We start from the raw sequence: 27,916 nt of genomic DNA, 5'->3' as shown, positions 1-27,916 counted from the left end.
CTCTTGGGGTTGTTGTGAGGATTAAATAAAATGCTTCATGGAGAAAGCCTCGGCACAATGACTTGCACGTGGTAAATGTTTAAGAAATATTAGTTATTTCTATCTTGTTGTTGATGATGTATATGTCTAGCACCCACACTAGGTAACAATTATTTCAATCTAAATCACTTAGCATATAATTGAACAAAAGTTTTACATTATAACACATATAGAATTCTTCGGATATGACAAATAAAGACAATCTTTAATGTTGAAAAATGGAATATAAGTGTCATTGGTCCTGCTTAGCCTCTGGTTTCTATGCTCAACTATGGGGAAATTGAAGGAAGAAAAGCACTAACACAGGAAGAAAAAACTCAATCTGATGGTCATGAATATAGCCACCAAACAAGCCTAGGGATTTAGTCAATGACACTGCTTTACTGTTAACCTTCACTCATATCACCCATTATTTGGGGAACTGCTGCAAAGAGCCCATAAAGTGTATAGAATAATGATGTTTTTATGGCTCCTAATGTAGATTGTTATTGAAAATCTGTCAATTTTACTGGCAAGCCTTTGGTTCAAAATAGGATCTTCATTTATAATTTGCAAGCAGTGATAACTAAAATAATGAGGAGTAACTAGAAAGTAAAAAATAACTATTATGATAATTATCTTTCTCATTAAAAACATGAGGCATTCTATTATCACTGGGATATGCAATACTCTTTAACAGCTGCTGTGGCTAAGCTAAAACACATCTACTAGGAAAGAAAATAGATTACTGATCACCCAAATGATGAAAAATAGAGACTGCTGAAAATGTGTGCAATGTGGGACAAAACAGAACCCAGCAGGATGTACTCCCCACATCTGTAAAAGAGAGTGAAACCACTTACTGACACTTCGGGAATCGGCCTCAACTTCTCCTCTGAGACTTCCTTTAGGGAGATTTTGTTTACTGAAGGTGGCACTTGATGGGCTGGTGGGTCCTTTGCTTTGATAATGGGATCTGGAGTTTTCTGAGAGGATTCACTCCTTCCAGGGGGAGAAAGGCATGGTGTGGGCACCAAACTTGTTTGGAAGTTGTTTCTATCTATCTGCTTTGCCAAGGAAGTCTGGCTTTCTGATGCTCCTGCTTCTGTGCAGGCACTTTTGACATTTCCTGTACTTGTCCACCTGGTGGCCTTCCCCAGCATGCTCTCTGATGGTAACTGAATTAACCCTGAAGAACTAGTTGTTGGACCAGGAGAATCTTGGGCACTGTGGTTATCCTACACAGAGGAACAAAGTAAAAATAATTTTGAGCCAAAACACATGATAAGTAAGTTACTGAGTACAATTTCTTAATAAGTTCATATGTTTTATGAATAAACCCAAATATATACATATATTTTATTTTATTCTGCAATGAAAAATAGGAGCTCCTAGACAAGAAAAAGTTAAAGGAGTTCATCACCACCAAACCAGTATTGCATAAAATGTCAAAGGGTCTTCTTTAAGAAGAAATAAAATCAAAGATATGAATAATAAAAGTGTCAATAACTATATATCTATCATTAATTACTTTGAATGTAAGTGGATTAAATACTCCAATCAAAAGATATCGTGTGGCTGAATGGATAACAAAACTAGATCCTTATATATGCTGCTTGTAAGAAACTCACCTCAGATCAAAAGACACACCCAAAATGGAAATCAAGGAATGAAAAAAGAGTTCATGAAAATGAAAACAAACAAAAACTTGGAGTAGTGATACTTATACCAGACAAAATAAACTTTAAAAAAGTTTTTTTTTTTTTATTTATTAGCTTTTAGGGAGAGAGAAATATTTGTTGTTACAATTATTTATGCATTCATTGGTTGACTACTGTGTGTGCCCTGACTGGGGATTGAACTCACAACCGTGGCACAGTGGGACAATGCTCTAAACCAGTGGTTCTCAACCTGTGGCTTTAGGCGACCCCTGTGTTTTGGTCATTCGACCCCCGCCGGGGTCGCGACCCACAGGTTGAGAACCGCTGCTCTAAACTGAGTTACCATGCCAGAGCCAGAAAATATAGACTTTAAAACAAAGGCTATAACAAGGGACAAAGAAGGGCCCAGGAATTCCACATCTGGGTATTTATTTAAATAAACTGAAAACACTAATTCAAAAAGGCACATGCATTGATGTGTTCACTGCAGCAATTATTTACAATAGCCAAGATATGAAAGCAACATAAGTGCCCATCAATAGATGAATAGATAAAGAAAAAAGTGATATATCTATATCTATATATCTCTATCTCTATCTCTATATATCATCTATATCTATATCTATATCTATATATAGATATACACACACACATACACATACACACACACACTGGAATATGACTCAGCCATAAGGAAGAATGAAATCTTGCCTTTGCAATAGCATGGATAGACCTAGAGGGTATTATGCTAAGTTAAATAAGTCAGAGGGAGAAAGACAAATATCATATGATTTCACTTGTACCATATATGCCATATTTGGAATCTAAAATACAACATAAACAAAGCAGAAACAAACTCATAGATGCAGAGAACTTTTTGATGCTTGCCAGATGGGAGGGGCGTTGGAGAGATAGGTGAAAAAGGGGAAGAGATTCAGAAGCACAAATTTGTAGTGACAAAATAGTCATGTAGGTGTCATGCAGTATAGAGTTGAGCATAGAGAATATAGTCAATAATATTTTAATAACTATGTATGGTGTCAGGTAGGTACTAGATTTATTGTGGTGATCACTTTGTAAAGTTATAGAAATGTCTAATTACTGGGTCATACACCTGAAACTAATATTATATGACAACTATAATATGAAAAATAAAAATATATTAAAAAATAGAAAACAAATAAAGAAGTAAAATAATAAAAAATAAAAATCCTGTCTTTCTGAAAGAAAATGAGTAAATAAAAACAGCAATGTATAGAGATAAAAATCATTTTCTAAGATAATCATCTAAGATGTCTGCCTCTGGTCTGGGTAAGGCACTTTTTTTTTTAATTACTGAGTAACAAGACAACATTTAGAAACAGTCACTCAAATATATTCATTCCAAAGAATGTCCAAAAATTAGAGGATTTATAGGAAGCTACCCAAAACATCTAAGACGTATATATTTTGATTTCTTGAAAAGCTAATTCCATTGGAAGTAAAAGAACTAGAACTTCTGCTATTTAGCATATTTAAGGAGGGAAATGCTACTCTAAAAACAAGTGGGCCTAGCGAGTGTTTTTGTCTTGTATTGTTGTAGGGAAGTTTCATTGTTCAAGAGTGGTGGACAACAGAACATGTTTGGTAAAATATGTTTCTTACACAAAAATTTCAATTATAAAAAGTATTTTTTTGCACAAGCTATAAACCTCATTAAATATAATTATTGAGAAAGGTGAAAGTGAAAGCTGGAATTTTACAAGTTCTGGGATTACTCCTAGGAAAGCAAGAATTTTAATTTTTAAAATTTGAGAAAGAAGGAATTAAAAACATAAAATCAATGGCCACAAAAGTTAATAATGAGAACAAGAAATACAGTCCTACTGGAAGGTAGGCTTCCCCCTCGCTCTGTTAAGGGAGGGTTCAGTCTCTTCCAGCCCTGCTCCAGCCACCTATGACCTAATCTTGCCCAGAATGCTGGGGTTTGCCACTGAAGGCTGAAGGTGCCTAGTGCCGTTGGCCCCATCTATGACACTGTGGACGAGCATAGGGTATTTCTTCCAAGAAGCAGGTAAACTGATCTCATTTGCACAAGGGCCACTTAACTATGTCTTGCCTGAATAGTCAGGTTTTTTATTCTTCCCTCGAAGATCTCTGTTGTGGGTGTTGATAGTCCTATTTTCTGCTGCTTTGTTTAATATATTCCTTTATTCCTCCTATCTCAATGCCCCACTCATGTTTCAGGCTGGGACCTACTCCTAATTTAGAGCTCTCTTTCCCCCTTTTGCCAACTTCTATTATGAATCTACCTTTGCCACCCTGCTTAGTGTATCCCAAGGTTCTCTTTATCATGCCACAGTCACAGAGCTCCAGGGAAAAGCAACCTGGTCTCATCTCTCCAGACAGAGGAGAACAGAAGCTCCATCTCCACACATGCTGCAGATGGCTTTTCCAGTCTACCTGAATCATTACCAGCTAGAGGCAGCTGTCATTGGGACTTGGACGTGAGCTGCAAAGTATAGATTTGTGACAACAATTCCAGTGTCATGCGGACTTTTCCTGGACTCCTGCTTCTTGGGACAGCTCCTAACAGACTGAACTGGGGTTGGGTTGCATTTTTCAGGGATTTGGCATGTTGTTGGGGCCAACTTGGACTTGGTGAACATGTTAAGGACACTACTCTTTTATGGATTCTTGCTTTATTGGCCAAGAGTTTGCTTAAAGGCTTTTAATCACTGTAAAAAAAAATAGAAGACTAGATAAAGAAGATGGGGCACATATACACCATGGTATACTATTCAGCCATAAGAAATGATGACATCGGATCACTTACAACAAAACGGGAGGCTCTTGATAACATTATACGGAGTGAAATAAGTAAATCAGAAAAAAACAAGAACTGCAGGATTCCATACATTGGTGGGACATAAAAACGAGACTAAGAGACATGGACAAGAGTGTGGTGGTTATGGGGGGCAAGGGGAGGGAAGGAGGAAGAGGGGGAGGGGGAGGTTTACAAAGAAAACTAGATAGAAGGTGACGGAGGATAATCTCTCTTTGGGTGATGGGTATGCAACAGAATTGAATGACAAGATAACCTGGACATGTTTTCTTTGAATATATGTACCCTGATTTATTGATGTCACCTCATTAAAATAAAAATTTATTTATTAAAAAAAAAAAAGAAATACAGTCCTACGTCAGTTGGTAGATTTTCTGCTATAAAGTAAAAATAATAAAAAAAAAATGTGATTCTTGCTGATACTTGGTATGGTTGATTTTTCCAATTTGTCTTCTTTATTAAAAATATAATAAATAAATGGATGTTAAAACAATAAACTTAGAACAAAAATATCAATAAAAACAGTACATTTTAAAGACACTATTTGATGTCTGAGGAGGTATATCTCATATTCAGTTTCAGTAAACTATTTCCCACCCTTCCATTGACAGCCACACAGAATGAAACATTGAGTTATTTCCAGTTTGACTTTTCTAAATAAAATATTTGAGTGACTGATTAAACTGTTCAGTTTCTTCCTGAATGTTTGGTTGTTGTACACACTCAATACAGGTCACTATCTAAGATGCAATTTCTCTTTTGGTAGAAGTGAAGTATGTGTAAAGAAAGGGGAGAGAGCCTGTTCGAGGTTGCGCACAAGAGAGGAATTTATCAAACTTTCCTTGTTTGGGAAGGGTTCTACCTGCCTGTGTGTCTGTTTATCAGTGTTCTGCCTCTTCCTTTCTTCCTCATCATGGGCTAAGCGTGGCTCCAGGCACTGCAGATGCTGGGGATGTAATGCCAGACCAGAACTTAATCTCCAGCCATCCAATAACTTTTTCCTGGAGGCAAACAGGAGTCTTAGAGTGATTTGAGGCCGAGGAATGCCACAATGGTATGAAATAGAAGGAATGGGTAGGAGTCTGTGTGAATACTGTTTGTAGGATGTCTACAATGTTTTCTGGAGACAGTAGAAAGGGAAACCAATTAGGGGACGATTTAATAGTTACAATCAGATGCACTGCGGTGCTGTGGTAAGGCAATGGTGGTGATGATGAAGCTGGATGACTTGGGAACTCTGTAGAAGGTAGGGTATGTAGTACTTTGTGACTCTGGAGAGCTCTTACATGGAGTCTGAAATCCCTCATCCTGTCATGTTATAATTTTACCTTCTGGTAGGAAGTAAGTGGGATTAACAGGCAACAGGATTTTCAAGAAAGGTACACTTAGGTCTCAGAACCTCCCATACTGCAGGCATCCCCAAACAACGGCCCGCGGGCCACATGCGGCCCTCTGAGGCCATTTATCCGCCCCCCCCCCGCACTTCCGGAAGGGACACCTCTTTCATTGGTGGTCAGTGAGAGGAGCCCTCCAATGGTCTGAGGGACAGTGAACTGGCCCCCTGTGTAAAAAGTTTGGGGACCCCTGTCCCATAGGAACTAACTTGCCTATCTGCAGTAAAGAATGCAAATTGCAGTGTCTAAGAATCTTTTATGAATATTTCTTCTTGGTACTCATTCTGGGCCTACATTTTCTTTGTCCATGCTGGTGTGATCTTCCAATACATATATTTCTCTATAAATGGTAGAGAAACTTCTTTTCCAGGGTCTCAGAGAGGGTAAAGATGGTGAGGAGGTGTCAATTCCTGAGCACTCATACATAAGAAGGCTGGGAATATTCCCACACTTACAACAGCACTGCAGGCACTGGGCAACCTTCCATGCTGTCAGAGGTGAGGTGAGCTGTCCTTCACCACCATTCTGCCAACCCTGCTGATATTCACATGGTTGAAGAACCCTGCCTTCAGGCAGAAAATGAGAGACTGCCAGAGACCTAAAAACTGTCTGCTGCCCCAAATTAGTAGGGAATGGAGTGGTGATGCTCGTAGTTTTTGTTTCTGTCCCAGTAGAATCCGAGCTCTACATCGATCAGGCATCCCTGATTTGACTTCCCTTTGCAATGGGACATTCCTGCTTATCAGCAGGGCTGGCAGCCTCTTCGAGATTACTCTTGAGGCAGCTATGAGGATGCTACTGTTAAGTGTCACTGGAGGAAAGACATGACCGACACACAAGTTAGTTGCAAGAATCACACAGGCAGTTTATTACTCACAAATCCTTTTGGCGTGCCTGGGTACAGCTTAAGGGGGCCCTGTCGGCATGCTCCTCTTGGCTGGCTTTTGTCAGAGCGGCATGGAGACAGCTCAGGTTCAAATTGGAGTCTGGGCGACTACAGCAGCAGAGGGGCTCCTCAGCTTTAGTACCTTTTCTAGCCAATGCCTTCTAACAGGTGTCAATCTACAGGATTATCATCTCAAACCACCTTTTTGGGAGGTCCTCACAGGGAACCCTTTTTATGTTAATCTACTGAAATGTATACATCAAGCCACTTTTAAGATGTTCCTAGGGAAGCCTCCTGTCTACTCAACCCACAGAGTTATGACATCAAGCCACTTCTTATCTATATGTAACCACACACAGACCGTCTGAGCCCTGCGTGAAAGGCAGCATCTGTTTATCATATCTGTACACACTATATTAATTTCTATCCAGGCGGCATAACTTTAATTTTCTTAATTGCTTTTAATATTATATCCTAATTATTTTTATATATCTTCCTATATTTCTATATATTTAATTACTATAAACTTATATTACTGCAACAGTTTCATAAATATAAAAAAAAATAAATGTTTAGCCTTGTTTGGAGAAGGTAAAGAGAGAATAGCAACATCCCCCAAGTTGTAATTCTGAGAAGGTATGGGTGGAGCTTAGATTTTTTTTTAAATTCAGACTGGCTACTAAACAGTGCTCTGTTGTCTCCAACTAAAAAAATTCAAGTTGAATTTCCTATAGTTGTTACAGACAATTGGCAGAGGAATTTCTGTGACCAAAAGACCCTCTACATATTCATTTCCATCATATTTTCATTATAAAAAATAGAAACATAGGCCTTGGACCGGTTGCTCAGTTGGTTAGAGCATTGCCCAGATAAGTGAAGATTGTGGTGGGCTTGTTTCCTGGTCAGAGCACATACAAGAATCAACCAATGAATTAATAAATAAGTGAAACAACACCTGGTGTTTCTCTCTCTCCTCTAACAATTAATTTAAAAAATTGAAAAACACATACTGTCAATTTAAAACATACTGGACCTTAAAAAGATGCTGGATAAGTGAAAAGGTATAATTATGACTCTTTGGGCCCAAATCTCTGGATTACTCTGGGATTCCATTTTGTGTATGACATAGGCAGATATTAAGAGCTTTTACAATAACATTATTAAACTCCTGATGGGTGAAGGCATTTTCTAAGCATTATGTAAGAGACACAGGTAAGAAGAACATGGACACTGCCCTCAAAAGAAAGAAAGTTTAATAGCAGAGAGATAGATATCTACAAAGGTATTGATTTCATAAGGTAGAAGGTGGTAAATGTAATTTTAAAAGTTTCAGATGCAGTATTATATACAGTAGAACCTTGAGATACAAGCAACCAACATACAATATTTAAAAAAATTTTTTTTAAGATACAAGCTGCAACTTGGTTCATATTTTTGTTCGAGATCTGAGTGAAATTTCGAGATACTAGTTGTAATTCGGAAAGCTGCCGCTAGTTGGAGCGTTGGCGCACAGGTCCAGTATCAGCAGCACAACACCAGCATCTCATTCTTTCTCATGTGTTACCAGGAGAATCAAGTCGAATCTTGTGCACTGTACTCATATTTGCATCATGTTTGCATTTTTTACTAACTTCTTTTGTGTGCTATCATGGGGCCAAAGAAAGTGAGTGTAAAGGACAGTGGTAAGAAGAGGAGAATGATGTTGATAGAAGTAAACCAAGAAATAATAGAAAAACATGAGTGTGGTGTACCAGTGATTGAACTGGCAAGGCTGTACGACCGCAATACATCTACAATTTGTACCATCCTTAAACAAAAGGATGCCATCAAAGGGCAAATCCAGCGAAAGGAACTACAATTCTGTCCCAATTAAGGAAAAATATCCATGAAGAAATGGAGAAGCTTCTGCTGGTGTGGGTGAAAGAGAAAGCTGACAGAAGATACAGTGACAGAGACTGTAATATGCGAAAAGGCACGTATTATTTATGGCGACTTGAAGAAGAAAGAACCATCAACCTCAAAAGAGGCAGCAGAAGATACGTTTAAAGCAAGTCATGGCTGGTTTGAAAATTTCAAGAAGAGATCTGGCATCCACTCGGTGGTGAGGCATGGTGAAGCTGCGAGTGCTGAGGAGTACATTGCATGTTTTGCTGCGCTTATCACAAAGGAAGGCTACATCTGCCAACAAGTAAGTGTTCAGCTGTGACGAAACAGGATTGTTTTGGAAAAAAAATGCCCTGGTGGACTTCTATTACCATAGAGGAGAAGAAGCTGCCAGGCCATAAACCCATGAAGGACCATCTGACCCTTGCATTGTGTGCAAATGCTAGCTAGCGGTGACTGTAAAGTAAAACCACTGCTAGTGTATCATTCCAAAAATCCTCAAGCTTTTAAGACTCATAAGATTCTTAAAGAAAAACTGCAGGTTAAGTGGCTGCCAATGCTAGGGCATGGGTTACATGGCAGTTTTTTATTGAATGGGTAAATCTTGTCTTTGGTCCTGCAGTGAAGAAATATCTTCAAGAAAATAAACTCCAGATGAAAGCATTACTAATCCTTCAAAATGCTCCAGCCCACCCACCTGGTCTTAAAGATGACATTCTCGATGAGTTCAAATTTGTGAAAGTCCTCTATATCCCACCCAACACGACTTCAATCTGTAACCTATGGATCAGTGGGTCATTTCCAACTTTGAAAAGTTTTCCACAAAGTTCTTATTCCGTTGCTGCTTTGAGGTGACTGAGAATACAAATCTAACCCTTTGAGAGTTTTGGAAAAATCACTACAGCATCGTGATATGTTTACATATTATTGAGTTGGCATGGCAAGAGGTTACAAGAAGAACCTTGAACTTGGCATGGAAAAAGTTATGGCCTGATGTTGCAGACAGGGACTTCGAAGGATTCGAACCAGAGACCGAGATAGAAGCATTGGAGGAGATTGTGTCCCTCAGAAAGTTGATGGGTCTGGAGGCAGATGAGGGTGACATAAACAAACTCATCGAGGAACATGAGGAGGAACTCTCAACTGAGAAGTTGAAGGATCTACAGATGATGCAACATACGGAGCTTCTGCAACAAATTAGTAGTGAGGAGGAGGTAGAGTTGGAGGAAGTGGTTTCTACAAGTGAAATTAAAGACATGCTGGCAATGTGGAAGAAGCTTTCAAGTTTCATTGAAAAGAAACAACTAGAAAAAGTTTCAACTGGTCGTGCTTCAGCACTTTTTAATAACACTTGTTTGTCACATTTCCATAACATTTTAAAAGGCAGGCAAAAGCAAGCCTCTTTGGATAGATTTTTTATTCAAGTCCTGCAAGTGAAAAAGTGCCGAAAGTCCAGCCAAAAAGGCAAAAACAGGTGATGATTAAACGAAAAATACGTAATGTTAAGCTTAGGTTAAGTTTAAAGTTAATAAAGTGCACTTTTTACAATTAAGTTTTTGTGGTTTCATTTTAAGTAAAGAAAGTGCAGTTTTAGTTTACGTGTCTACAGTGCCTGCATCCCTTCCTCCCTCCCTCCTCCTTCACCATTCACCTCCGTTAGCCGCACTCGTCTGTCTCCAAGGTAAGAATATAGTACTAAATAACACTTTTTTCTTTTATTTCATATATTTTGTTATGCATTGGTAAAGTATACATGTGTGTTTCTTAATTAAAAACATGTCTTTTTTCATAATTTAGGATGGTTTGGGGATGTTTCACAGGGATGAAATGGATTAAATCTATTTCAGTTATTTTAAATGGGAGAAATTTGTTTGATATCCAAGTTGACTGACTCATGAGCTTGGTTACAGAATGAATTAAACTTGTATCTCAAGGTACCACTGTATAAGAATTTAGAGCAGGGGTCAGGAACCCATGGCTTGTGATCCAGATGTGGCTCTTTTGATGGCTGAATCTGGCTTGCAGGCAAATCTTTAATAAAAAAAATAACGATAAAAATATAAAACATTCTCATGTATTACAATCCATTCATTTCCTACCGCTCATGTTCATGTTTGAGGGTGGCTGGAGCCAATTACAGCTGTCCTCCGGGACAACACCAAATTTTTATTGGATAATGAGTAATGTTAATGAGTCATTGTATGGCTTTCACAGAATTACATTTTAAAATATGTGGTGTACATGGCTCTCTCAGCCAAAAAGTTTCCCGACCCCTGATTTAGAGGAATGCATGGAAAACCAGATTATATGCTACATCATTTAAAAAGCACTTTACAAATAAATCCATTTGATAGGAAGTCTATTTTTTCCTCCTGTTATGGGTCAGACTACAGCCTTTTCTTCCTTCCAGCAGTTTACTCAGTGTAAAATATTTCTTTTTGCTTGGCATGAGCAGTGATTATATACACAGAAATATTCATGAGTATGTATACGGACAGTCATCTCACATTTTCCCTAATGCAATGGGCCAATAAGTGGAGATGGGTTAGGAAGTAGACAGATGTAGCTGTGTTGCCCCGTGAGCATTATCTTGGTTGTATTGCATTTCCACAGTAATATGTTTCCATGCTATTTTAAAATATATGGAAAAGACAAATAACTGGTGAATCTGGCAGGGTACCTACAGAAGGTGAATTTACTTTGGCTGGCCCAGAACCACTAAATCTAATTTATCCCAGATTCTGGAAGTAGAATTAGGATATTGAGAAAGGCAGGATGATATATGAGACTAATATTGTGATTTAAGTTGGGTCAGCCTCTCCTTTAGAGAGGAAATAAATGAAGAATAAAAAATACTGTAGCATTTATTAGAGGTGACTGGCAAAGCTCTATTTCTTCCTTTAGTAATGCTTCTGTATTAGTAAAATAGATGATATAGCTATAGATGACGTTTATTGATCTCACATAGGTAACTCTTTTGGGCTTAACATGCTGTTGGGTTAATTTTTTTATATAACATACATTTGTTAAAAGCATAAGAAGTTAGCTTACTCTGATCTGATTGAAAACAACCACAACTTTCCTTGTGGTTTATGATTTAGCTACTGACAACCTGTATGGCAACTGCATGTTTGTCAGAGTAATAAAAAATTGTCAAGCCATTTTCACATTCCAATCATCTGTTCATCTATTTTTCAGAAGAACAAATATAAAATGCTTTTGATTTAATATACTTTTTTAAAAGTACCAAATCTCTTGAACTGTTTGTCTTCTGGCTCAAAAGAATTTATTTGTTAAATATTCAATCACGCCCCAGTGCCAGGAACATCAATAGAATTTGTCTGATTAACTGTAGCACAGCATATGTACACTGAAGACGAGAATGATTTCCCCAAGGAGCCAGCACCTCCTCTGTTCAACTGCGTTTCTTAAAAGGACATGCAGATGGGCATCTGAACGAGTTCTGGATGCACAAAACGAATTGCTCTTGCTGAGCTGCAATTTAAAAAAGAAAATTTTAATGACTCTTGAGGGCCATCTACTTGGAGCAGATGGGACCCAGGCTCTTTGTATCACAACTTTAATGTTGAGTGAGTCAGGACAGAACCCTGTTTTAGTCTTTGTAAAAGTGGATGATTGTATTTATTTATATTTCAATTGATGTTTTAATTCAGTCCACTGTGAATAATGTCTTATATAACATTCTTAAAAGTTCTATGACATAACATGCTGCAATATTCCAAACACACTTTGATGGCAGTTTTGAATTCACAATTAAAATGAGTCAGCAGGGGTTTTCACTGTTGTCCAATATTTTTGTGACTAAATGTGGGAACTGACAGCACCTTTTAGTTGGACTAGCAGACAATAGTGATGATATAGGTATGTGTTTCAATGTCAACAAAAGAGCACAGTTATTGGCATAAATATAGCTAAAGATATTAGTCATAACAGAATGAAAAAAAAATTTCTTCTTTGATTGACCATTCAAATGTATCTTAAATGTCTTTACTAAAAATCATCCCCAAGAAGTATTTCTACTTCAACCTCTTGATTTTATAGAAAACTATAAAAGCAATGCAGTTTTCTCTGGGCAGCAAAGATAATTGATAATGGTGTCTTTTAATGCAGTTTACTTGTTTATAAACCAATGAAATGAAAGGAGGATGTGACTTTCTAACAAGTAACTAACCAGCAGCATGCTCCATATTAAAAGGGATTGGGCAAATCATTTTTGTAAACATCTTTACCTGTAGCCAATCATGTACCACATACAAATCTTGGCAGAAATTACAAGGACTGTATGAGAGGGCAAACATCATCATGTGATTATTTGGGAGAAATGATGAGACTTTCTTAATTGTTCAAGACAAACACATACTTTTTTTCTGTTAGATTTCATCCTCTTTTAACTAATAACACTTTAAAGATTTCTTGTGAAAACTGCTATCCACACAAAATGTTTATCTGAGATATTCATCTTTCAGCAGAAGCTGTAGAATATTATTCTCAGCAGACAAGGGGTTTATAACTTTTACCTGCCCATAACAATGAAGAGGGGCCTGGGACTTTTTCAGAGAAAAACAGAGCTTCAAAAGATTACAATAAAGATATGTAGTTGGGAACAGCCTAAAAAAACTACTCATGCAGAATAATATTAAATCTGCCTGGTAGGTTTAGATAGTATGTTATGTTGTAATTCATAATATACAGAAATAAAAATACCAGGCAATATATGCAAAATATATAGAATCCTTCCAATTTTTTTTTTCCCAACACATAAACTGACATTTAAAAGCTTTTAAAGTTTACACAGAAATATAAGTAGCTTCATGTGGGCTACATATTCTTTCTATTGTGTGTATGAACTGTGTGAGATTTAAAACCATTAGTTAAGTGTTAAGGGTGGATGGTTTATGGTATAACTCAGAAATATGAGCTATCAGGAAAAAAAATGAAATAGTTTAACTGCAGAGTGCTAAAAACATACCTTGAAAGCAATAATACCAGGAAAGTAAGAGGAATGACTAAAATGTTCCTTTTAATCTGATGTTTGTAATTTTGTCCTCCAGGTCTCCACAAAGTCAGATGGAGAGGAGATCTAAAAGCTTCCTAACTAATATGAACACTATAAGTAGTCTGTACACATAATTCATGTCAAAATATGGATGATTTTTGACTCAAATGTTCTAATCTGGACTGTTATTCAAGATAAATTACCTGTCCTTGCAAATATCTGCTTTAGTATGTGATACACAGCCAGACGTTAGGGAAAAAAATGACAGTGTTTCTAAATAAAAAATTAAGTTAGAGAAGTACTAAAATATTAATATAAAGCTAGCTATTTCAAGTTGCAAAACAGATGTATATACTTAGAAGCGATGTTGAGAATAAAGGCATAAGATACAAAACAGAGACAATAACAGTAACATGCTTCCTTTCTTTCAGATGCTGCAGTAGTGTGAAAGGTATCTGGGTTTTTTTTTGTTTTTTGTTTTTTTCAGAGAAAATATCTCTAGGTTATTTTGACATTTGATTATGCTGCATTCCCATCACCCAAAGTCCAATTGTCTTTCGTCACCTTCGAACTGGTTTTCTTTGTGCCCCTCCTCTCCCCCAAGCCCCTCCCTCTTCCCCCCCCCCCTGTAACCCCCACACTCTTGTCCATGTCTCTGAGTCTCATTTTTATGTCCCTTCTATGTATGGAATCATATAGTTCTTAGTTTTTTCTGATTTACTTATTTCGCTCAGTATAATGTTATCAAGGTCCATCCATGTTGTTGTAAATGATCCGATGTCATCATTTCTTATGGCTGAGTAGTATTCCATAGTATATATGTACCAAAGCTTTTTAATCCACTCGTCCACTGACGGACACTTGGGCTGTTTCCAGATCTTTGCTATTGTGAACAATGCTGCCATAAACATGAGGGTGCATTTCTTCTTTTCAAATAGTGCTATGGTATTCTTGGGGTATATTCCTAACAGTAGTATAGCTGGGTCAAAAGGCAGTTCGATTTTTAATTTCTTGAGGAATCTCCATACTGTTTTCCACAGTGGCTGCACCAGTCTGCACTCCCACCAGCAGTGCAGGAGGGTTCCCTTTTCTCCACATCCTCGCCAGCACTTATTCTGTGTTGTTTTGTCGATGAGCGCCATTCTGACTGGTGTGAGGTGACATCTCATTGTAGTTTTAATATGCATTCCTCTAATGATTAGTGATGTTGAGCATTTTTTCATATGCCTATTGGCCATCTGTATGTCCTCTTTGGAGAAGTGTCTGACATTCAGTTCTTTTGCCCATTTTTAGATTGGATTGTTTGTCTTCCTGGTATTAAGTTTTACAAGTTCTTTATAAATTTTGGTTATTAACCCCTTATCAGATGCATTGTCAAATATATTCTCCCATTGTGTAGTTTTTCTTTTTATTCTGTTCTTATTGTCTTTAGCTGTGCAGAAGCTTTTTAGTTTGATAAAGTCCCATTTGTTTATCCTGTCTTTTATTTCACTTGCCTATGGAGACAAATCAGCAAATATATTGCTGCGACAGATGTCAGAGAGCTTACTGCCTATGTTTTCTTCTAAGATGATTATGGTTTTACGGCTTACATTTACGTCTTTTATCCATTTTGAGTTTATTTTTGTGAGTGGTGTAAGTTGGTGGTCTAGTTTCATTTTTTTGCAGGTAGCTGTCCAATTTTCCCAACACCATTTGTTGAAGAGGCTGTCTTTACTCCAATGTATGCTCTTACCTCCTTTGTCAAATATCAGTTGTCCATAAAAGTGTGGGTTTATTTCTGGGTTCTCAGTTCTGTTCCATTGATCTATATGCCTGTTCTTATGCCAGTACCAGGCTGTTTTGAGTACAATGGCCTTGTAGTATAACAATATCCAGAAGTGTGATAACTCCCGCTTTATTCTTCCTTTTCAAGATTGCTGAGGCTATTCGTGTTCTCTTTTGGTTCCATATAAATTTTTGGAATATGTGTTCTATATCTTTGAAGTAGTAAGTCATTGGTATTTTAATTGGTATTGCATTGAATTTATAAATTGCTTTGGGTAATATAGATATTTTAATGATGTTTACTCTTCCTAACCATGAGCATGGTATATGCTTCCACTTGTTTGTATCTTCCTTGATTTCTTTTATCAATGTTTTATAATTTTCCGAGTACAAGTCTTTAATCTCCCTGGTTAAATTTATTCCTAGGTACTTTATTTTTTTGGTTGTAATGGTAAAGGGGATTGATTCCTTAATTTCTCTTTCTGACAGTTCATTGTTAGTGTATAAAAATGCCTCTGATTTCTGAGTATTCATTTTATATCCTGCCACTTTGCTGAATTCATTTATCAGGTCTAGTAGTTTTTTGACTGCGACTTTAGGGTTTTCTATATACAATATCATATCATCTGCAAATAATGATAGTTTTACTTCTTCTTTTCCAATTTGGATGCCTTTTATTTCTTTTTCTTGTCTGATTGCTGTGGCTAGGACTTCCAGGACTATGTTGAATAAGAGTGGTGAAAGGGGGCACCCCTGCCTTGTTCCTGATCTTAAGGGGATTGCTTTTAATTTTTGTCCATTGAGTATGATGTTGGCTGTGGGTTTGTCATAGATGGCCTTTATCATGTTGAGGTATGTTCCTTGTATTCCCACTTTGCTGAGAGTTTTGATCATGAATGGGTGCTGGATTTTATCAAATGCTTTTTCTGCATCTACTGAAATTATCATGTGGTTTTTCTCCTTCCTTTTGTTTATGTGATGAAAGGCATCTGGTTTTACTAGCTCTCCGTAGAGAATTCATTTCACATGGCAGGCTTGATTTGACAGCTGTCCACAAAATATATTCCAATACTTTGCTTTTCAAATAAGATGTACAACTTCAAAATTAATTGAGTATCAGAAATATTAGTATAAATGAGGGCCTGAGAAAATATGCAGTAAAGCAAAGACTAAGACAAAAGCACACATAAAACGTATATGTTTGAGGCTCTCACAGTAATGAAGAACTGTGATATGAATTAATTATTTTAGCAACTTAAATTACACAGACAACGTATCTCTTAAAGCTTATTTCAGTTAGCCTTTCCTATCAAATGTGCTTTTCCTCTATCATAACATGCTACTGAATACATCTAATTTCCCTTTAAAAATACTCAATGGTCTAACAGCAAATAACTATAACTTATAAACTTCAAGTATAATAAGTCATGTAATTTTTACTCATCCCATTATTATTTATAAAATAACATTGTAAAGAATTTACTAAAAATAACCCAAACAAACCTATCTGATAAAGAAGGGATCATTACAAATTCTAGAACTTTTTCAAAATAGCTTAGTACTTTTTGTTGCTCATATTTTTGTATTTTAGTTTTTATCTTGCTATTGCCTCCAACAGCAAATGCCAAAACTTACATAACATGGAGAAGTTTCTGCCTTTCTTTCTGGCTGCTATATTTAAAATAGGCTTCAACTAGAAGTAGTCAAAGGCAGGTGTTAGCAATGAGATACCCCAGGTTCTAGTCATATGCTACTCCCTGGTTATGCTGATGGTCCTGGTTCAGGGTTGACCAGATAGCTATGACAGTCAGAGCTTGGATAATGCACAATCAATTTATTTTCAATTTTATGTAGTTGGTAATAAGAACATGTGTACATAATAAACATTGAAGGATGCAAGAAGTAGAGTAGTTAGTAGCAAAAGAAAACCAAAAAGTAGTAACAAAAAAATACTTAGAACTTCATTTTCCCATGAAACTCTATTGCTTCTTCTCAAGGCTTATCCTCAGGTGGTGTTAAGGGAAGTTTCTCCATAATATTTTCTCAAAGTTTTCCAGAGAACTACCCTTTCCCACCTGCCATGAAATTTTCACCATCACAGCAGTTTTTTGGAGGTCAGGTAAGAAAGATGATGCTGTTGTACACATGAGAAGAGAAGGAGTCTATTTTATTAATAAAATGTTATTAATTTATCAGATTAGCCAATTAATACTGTAGAAGGATTGACCGCTGGAAATGGGACAATACTAGATGATGAAGACAAATGTCTACTTTAGTTTTATAGCTTTAAGTTATTAAGGCTTAAAGAAACAAAGATGTCCATAGCAACATTTAAAATGCTGGCATCAGATGTACTATTTGATGCATAAAGGAGTTCATGGTAGGTTTACATACTGCTCATAAAAATTAGGGGATATTTTCAAAATGAATATGAAGCTATAAAATATCCCCTAATTTGTGTGAGCCATGTACTTGGTCTAATTGTCTCACCACACTCAGAAGCAAAGGTATTATGAGCAAAGGAGCTCCCCATGCAATTTCCTATAGAAACTCATTAAAAGTTGCAAAAGACCATAATTACTGCCTGAAAAATCTCACCATATTCTCAACTGGCTCTGAAGGTAAAAGCCATGGATTTAATCTACATCCCACTGTCTATAGGGGACTCTTGATCAGTTATAATTATTAAAACAAAGTTTTGTAAACATATAAAAGTTTTTCTAATTATTTCTCTAACTTGACTGTAATTTGCTTTTTAAATACTTATTTTTTCCAGAAAATATTAATGGAATCATTTCAGAATAGAGCTAAAGAAATTTCATAAATAAATTCATTTCATATGGGGAAGAAAGAGTTATAATTTTTACTTATTAAATAAATGCTTCAGAACTATATTCAGTTTCATTTTTACTAGGTTTTTAAAAACTTTTTATAAATTTACTGATTCATAAGTTATATTTGTATTCTAAATAATTACAAACAAAAACCTCCTTGTAAGGCAAGTCCCAGAACTAATCCATGATTCGTTACCTAAACTTTAATTGGCACAACTCTTGAAATTCTGGGACCATATGGAAAATAATGAGTCCTAATAGGTCTAAGGTGAAAAGATGGTAGGGGAGTAAGGAAGCCAGAAAATCATCAATTTAGAATGCTTAGCAACTGTAACACCATTTCCCCAGAGATCTGGAAAAATGTGTTCTCAGTGTTTTACTGCTTTTGCTGCTATAAACGAGACTGCATATTATTTCTGATTCTATGAGACAATTAAAATGAAAAGACAAAAACTGGTTTCTATAATTAAAAATGAAATTGGCTGACTGTTAATAAAAAAAAGGAGCAATTTAGAGTTATCATAACAACCTGAGGCAACTGTTGACTGACAATGCAATCTGCTGCATTTTTATAAATAGCAGTTGATTCCCCTCTTTCATTTCAACTAGTTTTAGTGCTGATTGGAGGAAATGGAACAACTGAGTTTTAAAACTACTTCACTCATCAAGCAATGTACCTCTTCACTGCTGTCACTGCCATAAAAATCATCCTCCAATTGAGTCACACCAGTATCCTCTTTCAGATCCAAAATAAATGGGCACCCCTCTGGGGACACATTCTGAGTCTTTCCATGAGGTGCTGATCGTGGTCTTGATGAAAAAGTGAAAATGTCCTTTGGAACAGTCTGGGTTTCCTCTGCCTGTTGGTCATGTTCACTCTCCCTGATGTCTTCCAGACACAGGTAAGGAGTGTGACAACAGTTATCATCCAGAAGCAGGGTCTGTCTGCTGGACTTCAAATCAGGAACGCGATCATCAGTTTCGGGAAATACCCATTCATCTGACATTTAGAAGAAGGAACAAAAATTAGGGTAGTATTCCATAAGTGTTACTTTAGGCAAGTAGTTAGGTTAAAATTTCTTGTTGTTGAAACAGATTTATTAAATAATGCAAAAGCCAAGGATGGTGATTTATCCACCATTTTATAATCTGCCAAATATTTAACCCACAGATCAGTGCGGATAGCTACAGTAAACTCACATGCACATTCTCACCATCTGAGTTGAAACACTGGCCAAGAAATTTATGTCTGAAATAATTATTACCTGCCTTGCAGCAAGTTCTTTTTAGCACAGCTTCATTAATTTGACATTCCAATGGGGAGAAACCTTCCAAATTTAAAATGGTTGAGTTACTAATATTTTCTTTCAATTGAAGGAGGAAAGAATATTTAACAAGCTTCTTGAAACAAAGTATCTAGGCAGTGTCTAGATTATAAATCACAGGGGAGAGAAAATCACTGGAAGGTTGACAGCCTTTTCTCTTTTTTCTACCAATTGAAACAGGAAAATTAACAGACTAAACTGAGTAGACTTTTTACATAATAGTAAATCCACAGAAATATTTGTTAGTGTGACTAGAGAAATCTGGTGGTGAATAAGACCTTTATGTTTCATTTAGGAGAGAATAGTTTGATATAAATTTTATTTTTTTGTACAGCATTATTTGTTTTCTTTAAAAATACTATATAATGACCCTGGCTGGTGGCTCAGTAGATAGAGCATAGGCCTGGCATACGGACATCTGGGATTAATTCCTGGTAAAGGCACAAAGGAGAAGCAACCATCTGCTTCTCTCCTGATCCTGCTCCCCCTTCTCTTTTCTACCCCTCCCACAGCATGACCTCAGACACTGAGGATAGCTCGATTGGAGCACATCTGCCTCAAGTGCTAAAAATAGCTCGGTACTCAAGCATCCGTCCTGGATAGGGTTGCCATGTGGATCCCAGTCAGGACACATGAGGGACTCTGCCTCTTTATCTTCTCTCCTCTCACTTAAAAAAAAAGTAAAAAAAAAAAATACTATATACTATCCCTGAGATACATTTGTATCAAAACTTAAAAAAATTATAATCTGTTACTCACATTAGGATAGATTTTATAACTATGATCCAGGCATATCAAAAAACATAAATCTATATAATGAATATTGACTAAAAGCATGCTTACATTCCTCAGGATGACAACAGAAAAGAGTTGAGCATTTTGCTGCATTATGTCAATGATGAAACTCTTACTAGAATCTGTGTTCTATAGAACTGAGGAGCCACTGAGCCATTTCACCTGCAGGTGGTGTAAAGTACCAAAAGCTGCAGAATTAATATTAATATTTTGGGAGGCTTGAGAAACATTTTGTTGATTTGGGTTAAGATGTGCAGAGAAATTGTGAGAATAGTCTCTGTACTGTGTGATTGGCATAGTCAGGATGGCCCTTGGCATTGTATTGTAAATGCAAAGGGAAGGAAAACATAAATTCCCAGACATTCCACCACACCTGTGAGGAAAGGGGTGAATGGCTAGCCAGGTGCAGGAAGAGAAAAGCCAAAATAAACCTTTTCTTATAGCAGTGAGCCATTTGCAGGCACTTGTCCCCACGGAAACTACCTCTCCTATGTAAATGCATGTGGTTAATACGTCTGACTCTGGACAGAGAGATGGCACACTAGAAAATATAGGAAGGCCTTTTAATATGTAAAGAGACATCTTTCTACCATTGTGTTGACTTGTAAATTTTGTTTTCTCCAAAATGATATATGGCTTGCAAATTGAACATGGTCCTATCATGTTAAAGGACATATGACTATAACCAATAGTGGTAAAGGGGTCCTAATTACAATTTTTGCTTCTGTACTTCCCACTTACAAAACTATAAAAACTAGGTAGAACAAAGGGCCGGCGCGCTCTCCCTCAGATTTCTGTTGGAGCTGCCACCGCTTGGCCAAGCTAGACAATAAAGCTTTGATGTGTAAACGATGGACCTTGTTCCTGTCTTTCATGTTTTGGGTCTCTCCGAATTTGGCTTAACAGAACCACAATGTGTACATGGTTATTTTACCCCCACTCTTGAATCCTACTATATCTATCATTACAACAAAAGTATCCAAGAGGTATCTAAGATTTGCTAACTTGAAACTTTAAAGCCTATATTACAAAAGCAGAAGCAACAAAGACCTTTAATAAAAATAACATTGATAGTACAAATGAAATTGTATTTATCACAATTGTATTCATCTTTTTCTTAATCAAAGACTATTGTTATGCAACAGAACTTGCCTAAAAAAGGGCAATAAATGTACATTTCTTAGAGAAAATCTATTAGGGACATGGTTTTCATATCTTCAGGGACAGAGTCGAGGTAAGTGGCCAAAGGCAGGCCGAGTCTCCTTCATTTGACCACCTTCAGGGGGTTATGGAGGGACTTGAGTCAGCATAGCTGCAGGCAGGTGAAATGAATCGATTCACTGGGCTGTCCTATGGTGTTAAGCACATAACAGGTGCTTTGTAAACAAAGTAAGTGCTTTAATAGGGTTGAAAAAGATTACGAAAACCAATGTGCTGTGTTATGTTCATGAATATGTAAAAAATAGTGGAGGAAAAGATACTGAAATCCTCATTATGCAATTAAACAACTTGTATGACCTATTGCCAAACATATTATTAACTGTCAAAAAGTCAAAGTAAAAGGAGTGTTTTTATGTCAAACTGTAATTATCTCACTACCACAGGCTTTTTTGGAATTTGTAGTTTTACCTCAAATATTTCCATATCAATTATAATGAATAATTTGGTGTGTTTTCTTAGGAAAATATGTAAATTACTATGTAATCACAATATTGCAGCAAATAAGATACAGTAAATGCAAAAATGATCACCTAAACATCTAATTAGTTTTTCTACACAGTCAGATTTATGCTAAAGACACTAATTATGCCTAACATTTTAATGAAGGTTTCAACATTGCATAAATACGACTGACAAACTACAAACAATTATAATTAATTTTCCCTTTTCCCTTGCTCAAAGACAATTTGAAAAAACCCCACAAAAACCTCCCAAAACCCCTCCCAAAAAACCAAACAGACCAATGTGCCTTTATAAAAGCTAGGCAAGCTATGTGGATGGGCTCAACGCTCTACAATCCAACTATCTCCACTACAAAGAGGACTGAAGAAATGCAACAACAGATATTCTTTGGTGAGGGGGTGACAATGTCATGTGAAACCATCAAAGTTTTAAACTTTCATTTTGAACAGGACAATCAGTGCATTAAAACTTGAAAATAAAAATACTCTTTCATTTCACTAAAGTTTGAAATAAAATTGAGGTTAAAAGGAGATTTACAAAACATGATAGATTTTAGCAAATGACTGCACCACAGCTTTTCAAAATGACTGGGTTTGAAATATTTAACACATTTATATCTTATTAATTATTAACAATTATGACATAATAAAGTTGCAAACCTGCTTGATCAGAAGACTCTAGTGCTGTAGTGCTGAGGTTCAATGTCACAGCTGTTTCTTGGGCAACAGTGGTGAGGGTAGCTGTTTTATCTTCCTTCCTGTTGTTTCCTGAAAGAAATGCCTTTGTTAGAATAAGTATTTTCCATTATATTACTTTTTGGATATTTATAAAAATTAAATTTTGAAGAATGGTATTAATTTGGTATACTTTTCTATATGACTATTGTAAAGCAAGTTAGAGGTGACACTGTAGATTATATGCAAATATTTTCCAGTAGAATGTTTTAAGATAGACTCAGATGCATTTTTATAGAGATTCATCATATAATTCCTGGATATTTGCATGGGGATGTTTTAGATTTAAGTTTTATAATATGTGATAAAAGGAATCCTAAAACCCATATAATTTTTATAGGGTCTTATTTTTCTTTCCTATTTTGGTTCCATGTGAAATGGAAGGTTTTTTTAAAATTATAATTCTTACTAAACTCCACTCTTTTAAACCAAGCTCTCTCCTTCAGCACTTTAAGAAAATGGGCAAGGCATTACTGCTGAATTGATTTTTCTATCTACTATTTTATAAAAATAACATAAAACTCAGAAAGCTGAATTAAAGCCTACTGAAGAACCCCACATTTTTGAGAAATTATGTTAACAGATATGCACACGATACATTCTGGGCTGGATTTAGGATACACTAATGCATGTGTATACAAATCTATATATATGTGCCTCAAATCCATTATTTAAAGGAATAACAATAATAGCCACTTATACATATTTGTCTAATGCTTTCCTGGTTGCAAAGAGTGGAATTTTAACCTACATTCTATCAGATGGCAAGGAGGTCAAAGGGAGAGACAGCAAATACAAAAACGATCTGAAAAGGGCTCAATGGAAAAAGAAGGGACATAAATGAAACATGAAAAATTATGGGTTAAGTTCAATTTTAGTAAAGTGTACAGGCAGAAACTCCCTCTATCAAATATGGGCTGTTCTTAAAAAACAAGAATTTAAACTGATTCAGCTTTTGAGAGTAGAAGTAGAAAGTCCTTTATTTCTGCGGCATTGTCCATCTAATACAGCAAATCTCTGAGCTCTAGAGCAATTCTTTTGCAGAAAACTTGATTTCCATAACCCCTGAAGAACAGACATTTATATTTTAAATGAATTGGTTCATAATCCTTTGAAATTTACAACCTGCAGAGAGAGATTCCATTGCTCTGAATAATACACAGATATAAGATAGTATCAAGATAATGCCATAACGCTGGGTGCCTCTGTCCTTCCTCTGCTGGTGCTTTTCAACTGTAATCTTCTCCAGTTATTATTCTTATCCGCTGATGGTTCTTGAGGGGGATGTGGCTGCATAATATGCAGATTGTCTGGTTTTTGTATCAAAGGATTTTTGTATCAAAGGACAAAAAGCCAGAACAGAAAGTACTATATGGTTTGAAATAACTCAGTAAATATAATTATAGCTATAATAAGAATGTTCATGTATCATTTTGACATTATTTAAAGCTGTATCAAAAACTCATTCCTTCACAGAAAATAGGTGTTTAGTCCTATTCTAATATTAGAGATGTATCGGGCTTTCAAAATCACTAATCCATTTTATTCAAGTAATACTGTATAACCTTATGGAGAGCTACAAGTAATTTATCAATGTTAATCATGCAACATGCTACATTAAAAATGTAAAAAATGAATGACAGCCAATACAGAAAAAATCATTGCTTCCTATAATATTGGAAGCACAGTTAAGTATGATACAATGAGAACTTAGAGGGTAGTTTCCAAAAGAACTCTGGAAGACTGATATCAAACCTAAAGAATTTTTAAGTGTAATTTAATTCTGTAATAACAATAATATTCAAGGCAGCATTTAATATTTACTGAATCCTTAATTTCTTGGCACAATATGATGTGCTTGACTTATTTCTCATTGAAACTTCACAATGACCCTTAGAAGTAGCTCTTATTTATCACTACTATTAGCACCAATAGTAACTATATCCCCATTTTACAGATGAACAACTGAGGCTTACAGGGTTTTTGATCAAGATCTCACAGACAGTGGTAGTTCTATAGACAGTGGTAGGGCCGGGACTGAATATCTGTTATTCATTTCCTTACTCAGTTTTATATCCCATGGGAGGTATAGTTTACAATAGTGCTCACTGACTTCTAAATCAAATCAAATAAACCCAAATGCCTACATTTTAGCTCTCACAAAAGTCAGACAGGTAAGAGTGGAAAAATTGACAGGAAGTGGGTTCTGGTCTCAATTCTTTCCAATGTTTACAGACTGCAAATCACTTTATTAACCTTGAACTCTCAATCTATAAAATAAGACAAAGTCTTTTCTTCACCAACAGGGTTGTTTCAGTATCAATTAGAGAAGATAAAGAACACTTTACAAATAAAAATATTAATTAAAAGATAAAATTAAGTTAAAAAACTTAAAATGCACACAAAGTTCCTAAAATACAGTGACAGAGGATTTATATTATTTCTTTTCTTTTCTTTTTTTTTTTTTTTTTTTCATTTTTCTGAAGCTGGAAGCAGGGAGAGACAGTCAGACAGACTCCCGCATGCGCCCGACCGGGATCCACCCGGCACGCCCACCAGGGGCAAAGCTCTGCCCACCAGGGGGCGATGCTCTGCCCATCCTGGGCGTCGCCATGTTGCGACCAGAGCCACTCTAGCGCCTGGGGCAGAGGCCACAGAGCCATCCCCAGCGCCCGGGCCATCTTTGCTCCAATGGAGCCTTGGCTGCGGGTGGGGAAGAGAGAGACAGAGAGGAAAGCGCGGCGGAGGGGTGGAGAAGCAAATGGGCGCTTCTCCTGTGTGCCCTGGCCGGGAATTGAACCTGGGTCCTCCGCACGCTAGGCCGACGCTCTACCGCTGAGCCAACCGGCCAGGGCTATATTATTTCTTTACCAGTCATCATAAAGTAAAAACACAGGGTATTACAGGAATTTGAAATAATGAAATAAGTAGAATGATAGATTCTAGATTATATATATATTTATGTATACATATATATTTATATACATTTATGTATGTATATATACACTGCTCACAAAAATTAGGGGATCAGGGAATGTGCAGATACTCCAGTACTTTCAGCCTTTTGTATATAATACATTTTCACCAATGAAATGAGTTGGTTTTGCATCTCATTTGCATAATTGAGCAACTTTCTTTAACTTGTTTGCTTTTCTGATGTTCTTAATAAAAAAAATCAAATGCTTTTCTTTATTGCTTCATATTCATTTTGAAATACCCCCTAATTTTTGTGAGCAGTATATATATTATATATATTTAATATTTATGATTCTTTTCATTTTTAAGTGGTAATTGTCTGGACATAAGATCTAGTCATGAATATAATTCAGACTTATCTTAACAAGGAAATTTCTCACTATTTTCACTAGCTATTAGCTCTATGCATAATTTAGTCTTACCATGAATAGGTACAGTCTGCTTAATTTGGTGAATATTTTCTTTATCTCCTTGCTCCTCAGAGTTAGATATCAGCAAGGCTGACATTCTTGTATTGTTAACACATTTCTCGACTGTGGACAGCTGGCACAATTGGTTATTTTTGGACCTAACGGATCTTGCAGTCTATAAGAAAAAGAAATTAATCCACATATTTTAAAATAAAGGGCCTGCCTTTATTTCCTGTAGAATGTACATAGAAGAAATAATATTTAGATAAATAAAGAGTAAGGAAAAAATACTTGAGGAAACAAGACAGTTAAAAAGTTGACAGTGAGAAAATTATGATAGAAAATTAGAAAGGAGGAAATAATAAGGTGAGATAAAATAGAAGACAGGAGTGACGTCATGGAAATGGCGCTGTGAGCAGCGCGTCCGACAGCTCTCCCCTAAATCACAACAAATTTATCAACTAGAAACAGAAAAATCTATCCTCGGAGCATTCCGGAATTCCACACAAACTGATAGCAAAAGGACTGTTATCACTTGAATCTGAGAGACGAGGGTGTGGAGGAAGCTACCGCAGGGATGTTCATTCAAGCCGCAAGGAAGTGCGCCTGTGGTAAGTTAGCCCACACTCGGGAGCCGCGAGCCGCCGCGAGCCGAGCCGCCGCGAGCCGAGCCGCCGCGAGCCGCGGGGCACGCGCCCCGGTCCGGTTGCAGAGTGAGCACTGCTTACGTTCCCAGTGGCCCGCACACTACGAGTGAGAGTCGCCAGCCACCGGTGCCCGGAGCACCCCATTCGCGCACGTGCCCTGGGCATTCCACGCGTCCAGAGCGCCCTACTGGCCCGCACACCCAGGGGGCCCCATTATCCTGCGCCTGGTGCGATCCAGCCGCCAGCGGCAGGGCGAGCGGGAGAGGCTTGGGAGATTCTCTCCGCGGGCGGGGCACCTCACCCAGCCATTCAAGCTAACAACCAAGCGTTGGGGGAGGGGCGCGCGCAGGCAGCCTAAAATACCTTCGGGAGCACAGCTGCGACCCAATCACTGAAATTAGCTTAACCCATGAAATCTGAGCACCCTCGGTTCTAATTGATAAGATCTCTCTCAGTTCAGCGATCCAAGACAAGAGGCGTGATATTTTTTAGTGCCTCTCACTAAAGGGGCGGGGGCAACTTCTGATTGATAGAGCCTCCATATTCAGGGATAAACGCTAACAAGAAGGACTTGGCAGATAATAAGATCTATACTAGACTAGTCGCAAGCAGAGACTAGTGCCTCTTCTTCCCAGCAAAAACAGGCTACAAAGTGTGGAAAGCCTGGGTTGAGAGGTCCAACTGAATGATAGGCGCTGAACAGTCACCTTGACAACAATTGACTCCCACCCCCGCCTGATTACACTGGAGACCCTGACTGCCAGAGCCTTTCCCAAAGCCTTGCACTGAGTGGGGATAGAGTGGGGATTTCCCAGCTCTTTGAGCCTCTTACTCCCCAGGCAGAAGCAGTGGCAGCCTTATAGCTGGATCACCAGGCTGCTAATTCAGGAAGGGGGGACTAGGGGAGAGAATCCAGGAAAGCAAACTCTCTCATCGTTGGACCCTGCAAACGCCAACAAGCCTTGACTACCAGCAACACTAAAGCCAATTATATGACATTGCCATAGAATCCCATCAACTGCAAATCCCTACCTAAGTGTGACACAAGGGCAGAGCCTGGG

General features: G+C 37.2%; 1 protein-coding gene across 9 annotated transcripts in view; it reads right to left on the bottom strand.

The window, feature by feature from the left end:
- The window catches only part of CFAP20DC (CFAP20 domain containing), a 401,527-nt gene that overhangs the window by 127,325 nt on the left and 246,286 nt on the right, over positions 1-27,916 (bottom strand). For 7 of the 9 annotated variants that reach the window (XM_066351161.1, XM_066351160.1, XM_066351165.1 and 4 more), the window contains 4 exons: positions 26,221-26,383; positions 22,748-22,855; positions 18,963-19,285; positions 882-1,256 (listed from right to left, as the gene is read on the bottom strand). In XM_066351161.1, coding sequence (XP_066207258.1) covers positions 882-1,256; positions 18,963-19,285; positions 22,748-22,855; positions 26,221-26,383 — 969 coding nt within the window. The remainder of the gene's footprint in view (positions 1-881; positions 1,257-18,962; positions 19,286-22,747; positions 22,856-26,220; positions 26,384-27,916) is intronic. The other 2 variants (XM_066351167.1, XM_066351164.1) reach the window with 2 other exon arrangements.

The sequence above is a fragment of the Saccopteryx leptura genome, chromosome 10 (genome assembly GCF_036850995.1).
Source record: "Saccopteryx leptura isolate mSacLep1 chromosome 10, mSacLep1_pri_phased_curated, whole genome shotgun sequence".
Classification (NCBI taxonomy): domain Eukaryota; kingdom Metazoa; phylum Chordata; class Mammalia; order Chiroptera; family Emballonuridae; genus Saccopteryx; species Saccopteryx leptura.
Note: the sequence above shows the minus strand (reverse complement) of the source record. Positions and strands in the feature narration are given on the sequence as shown.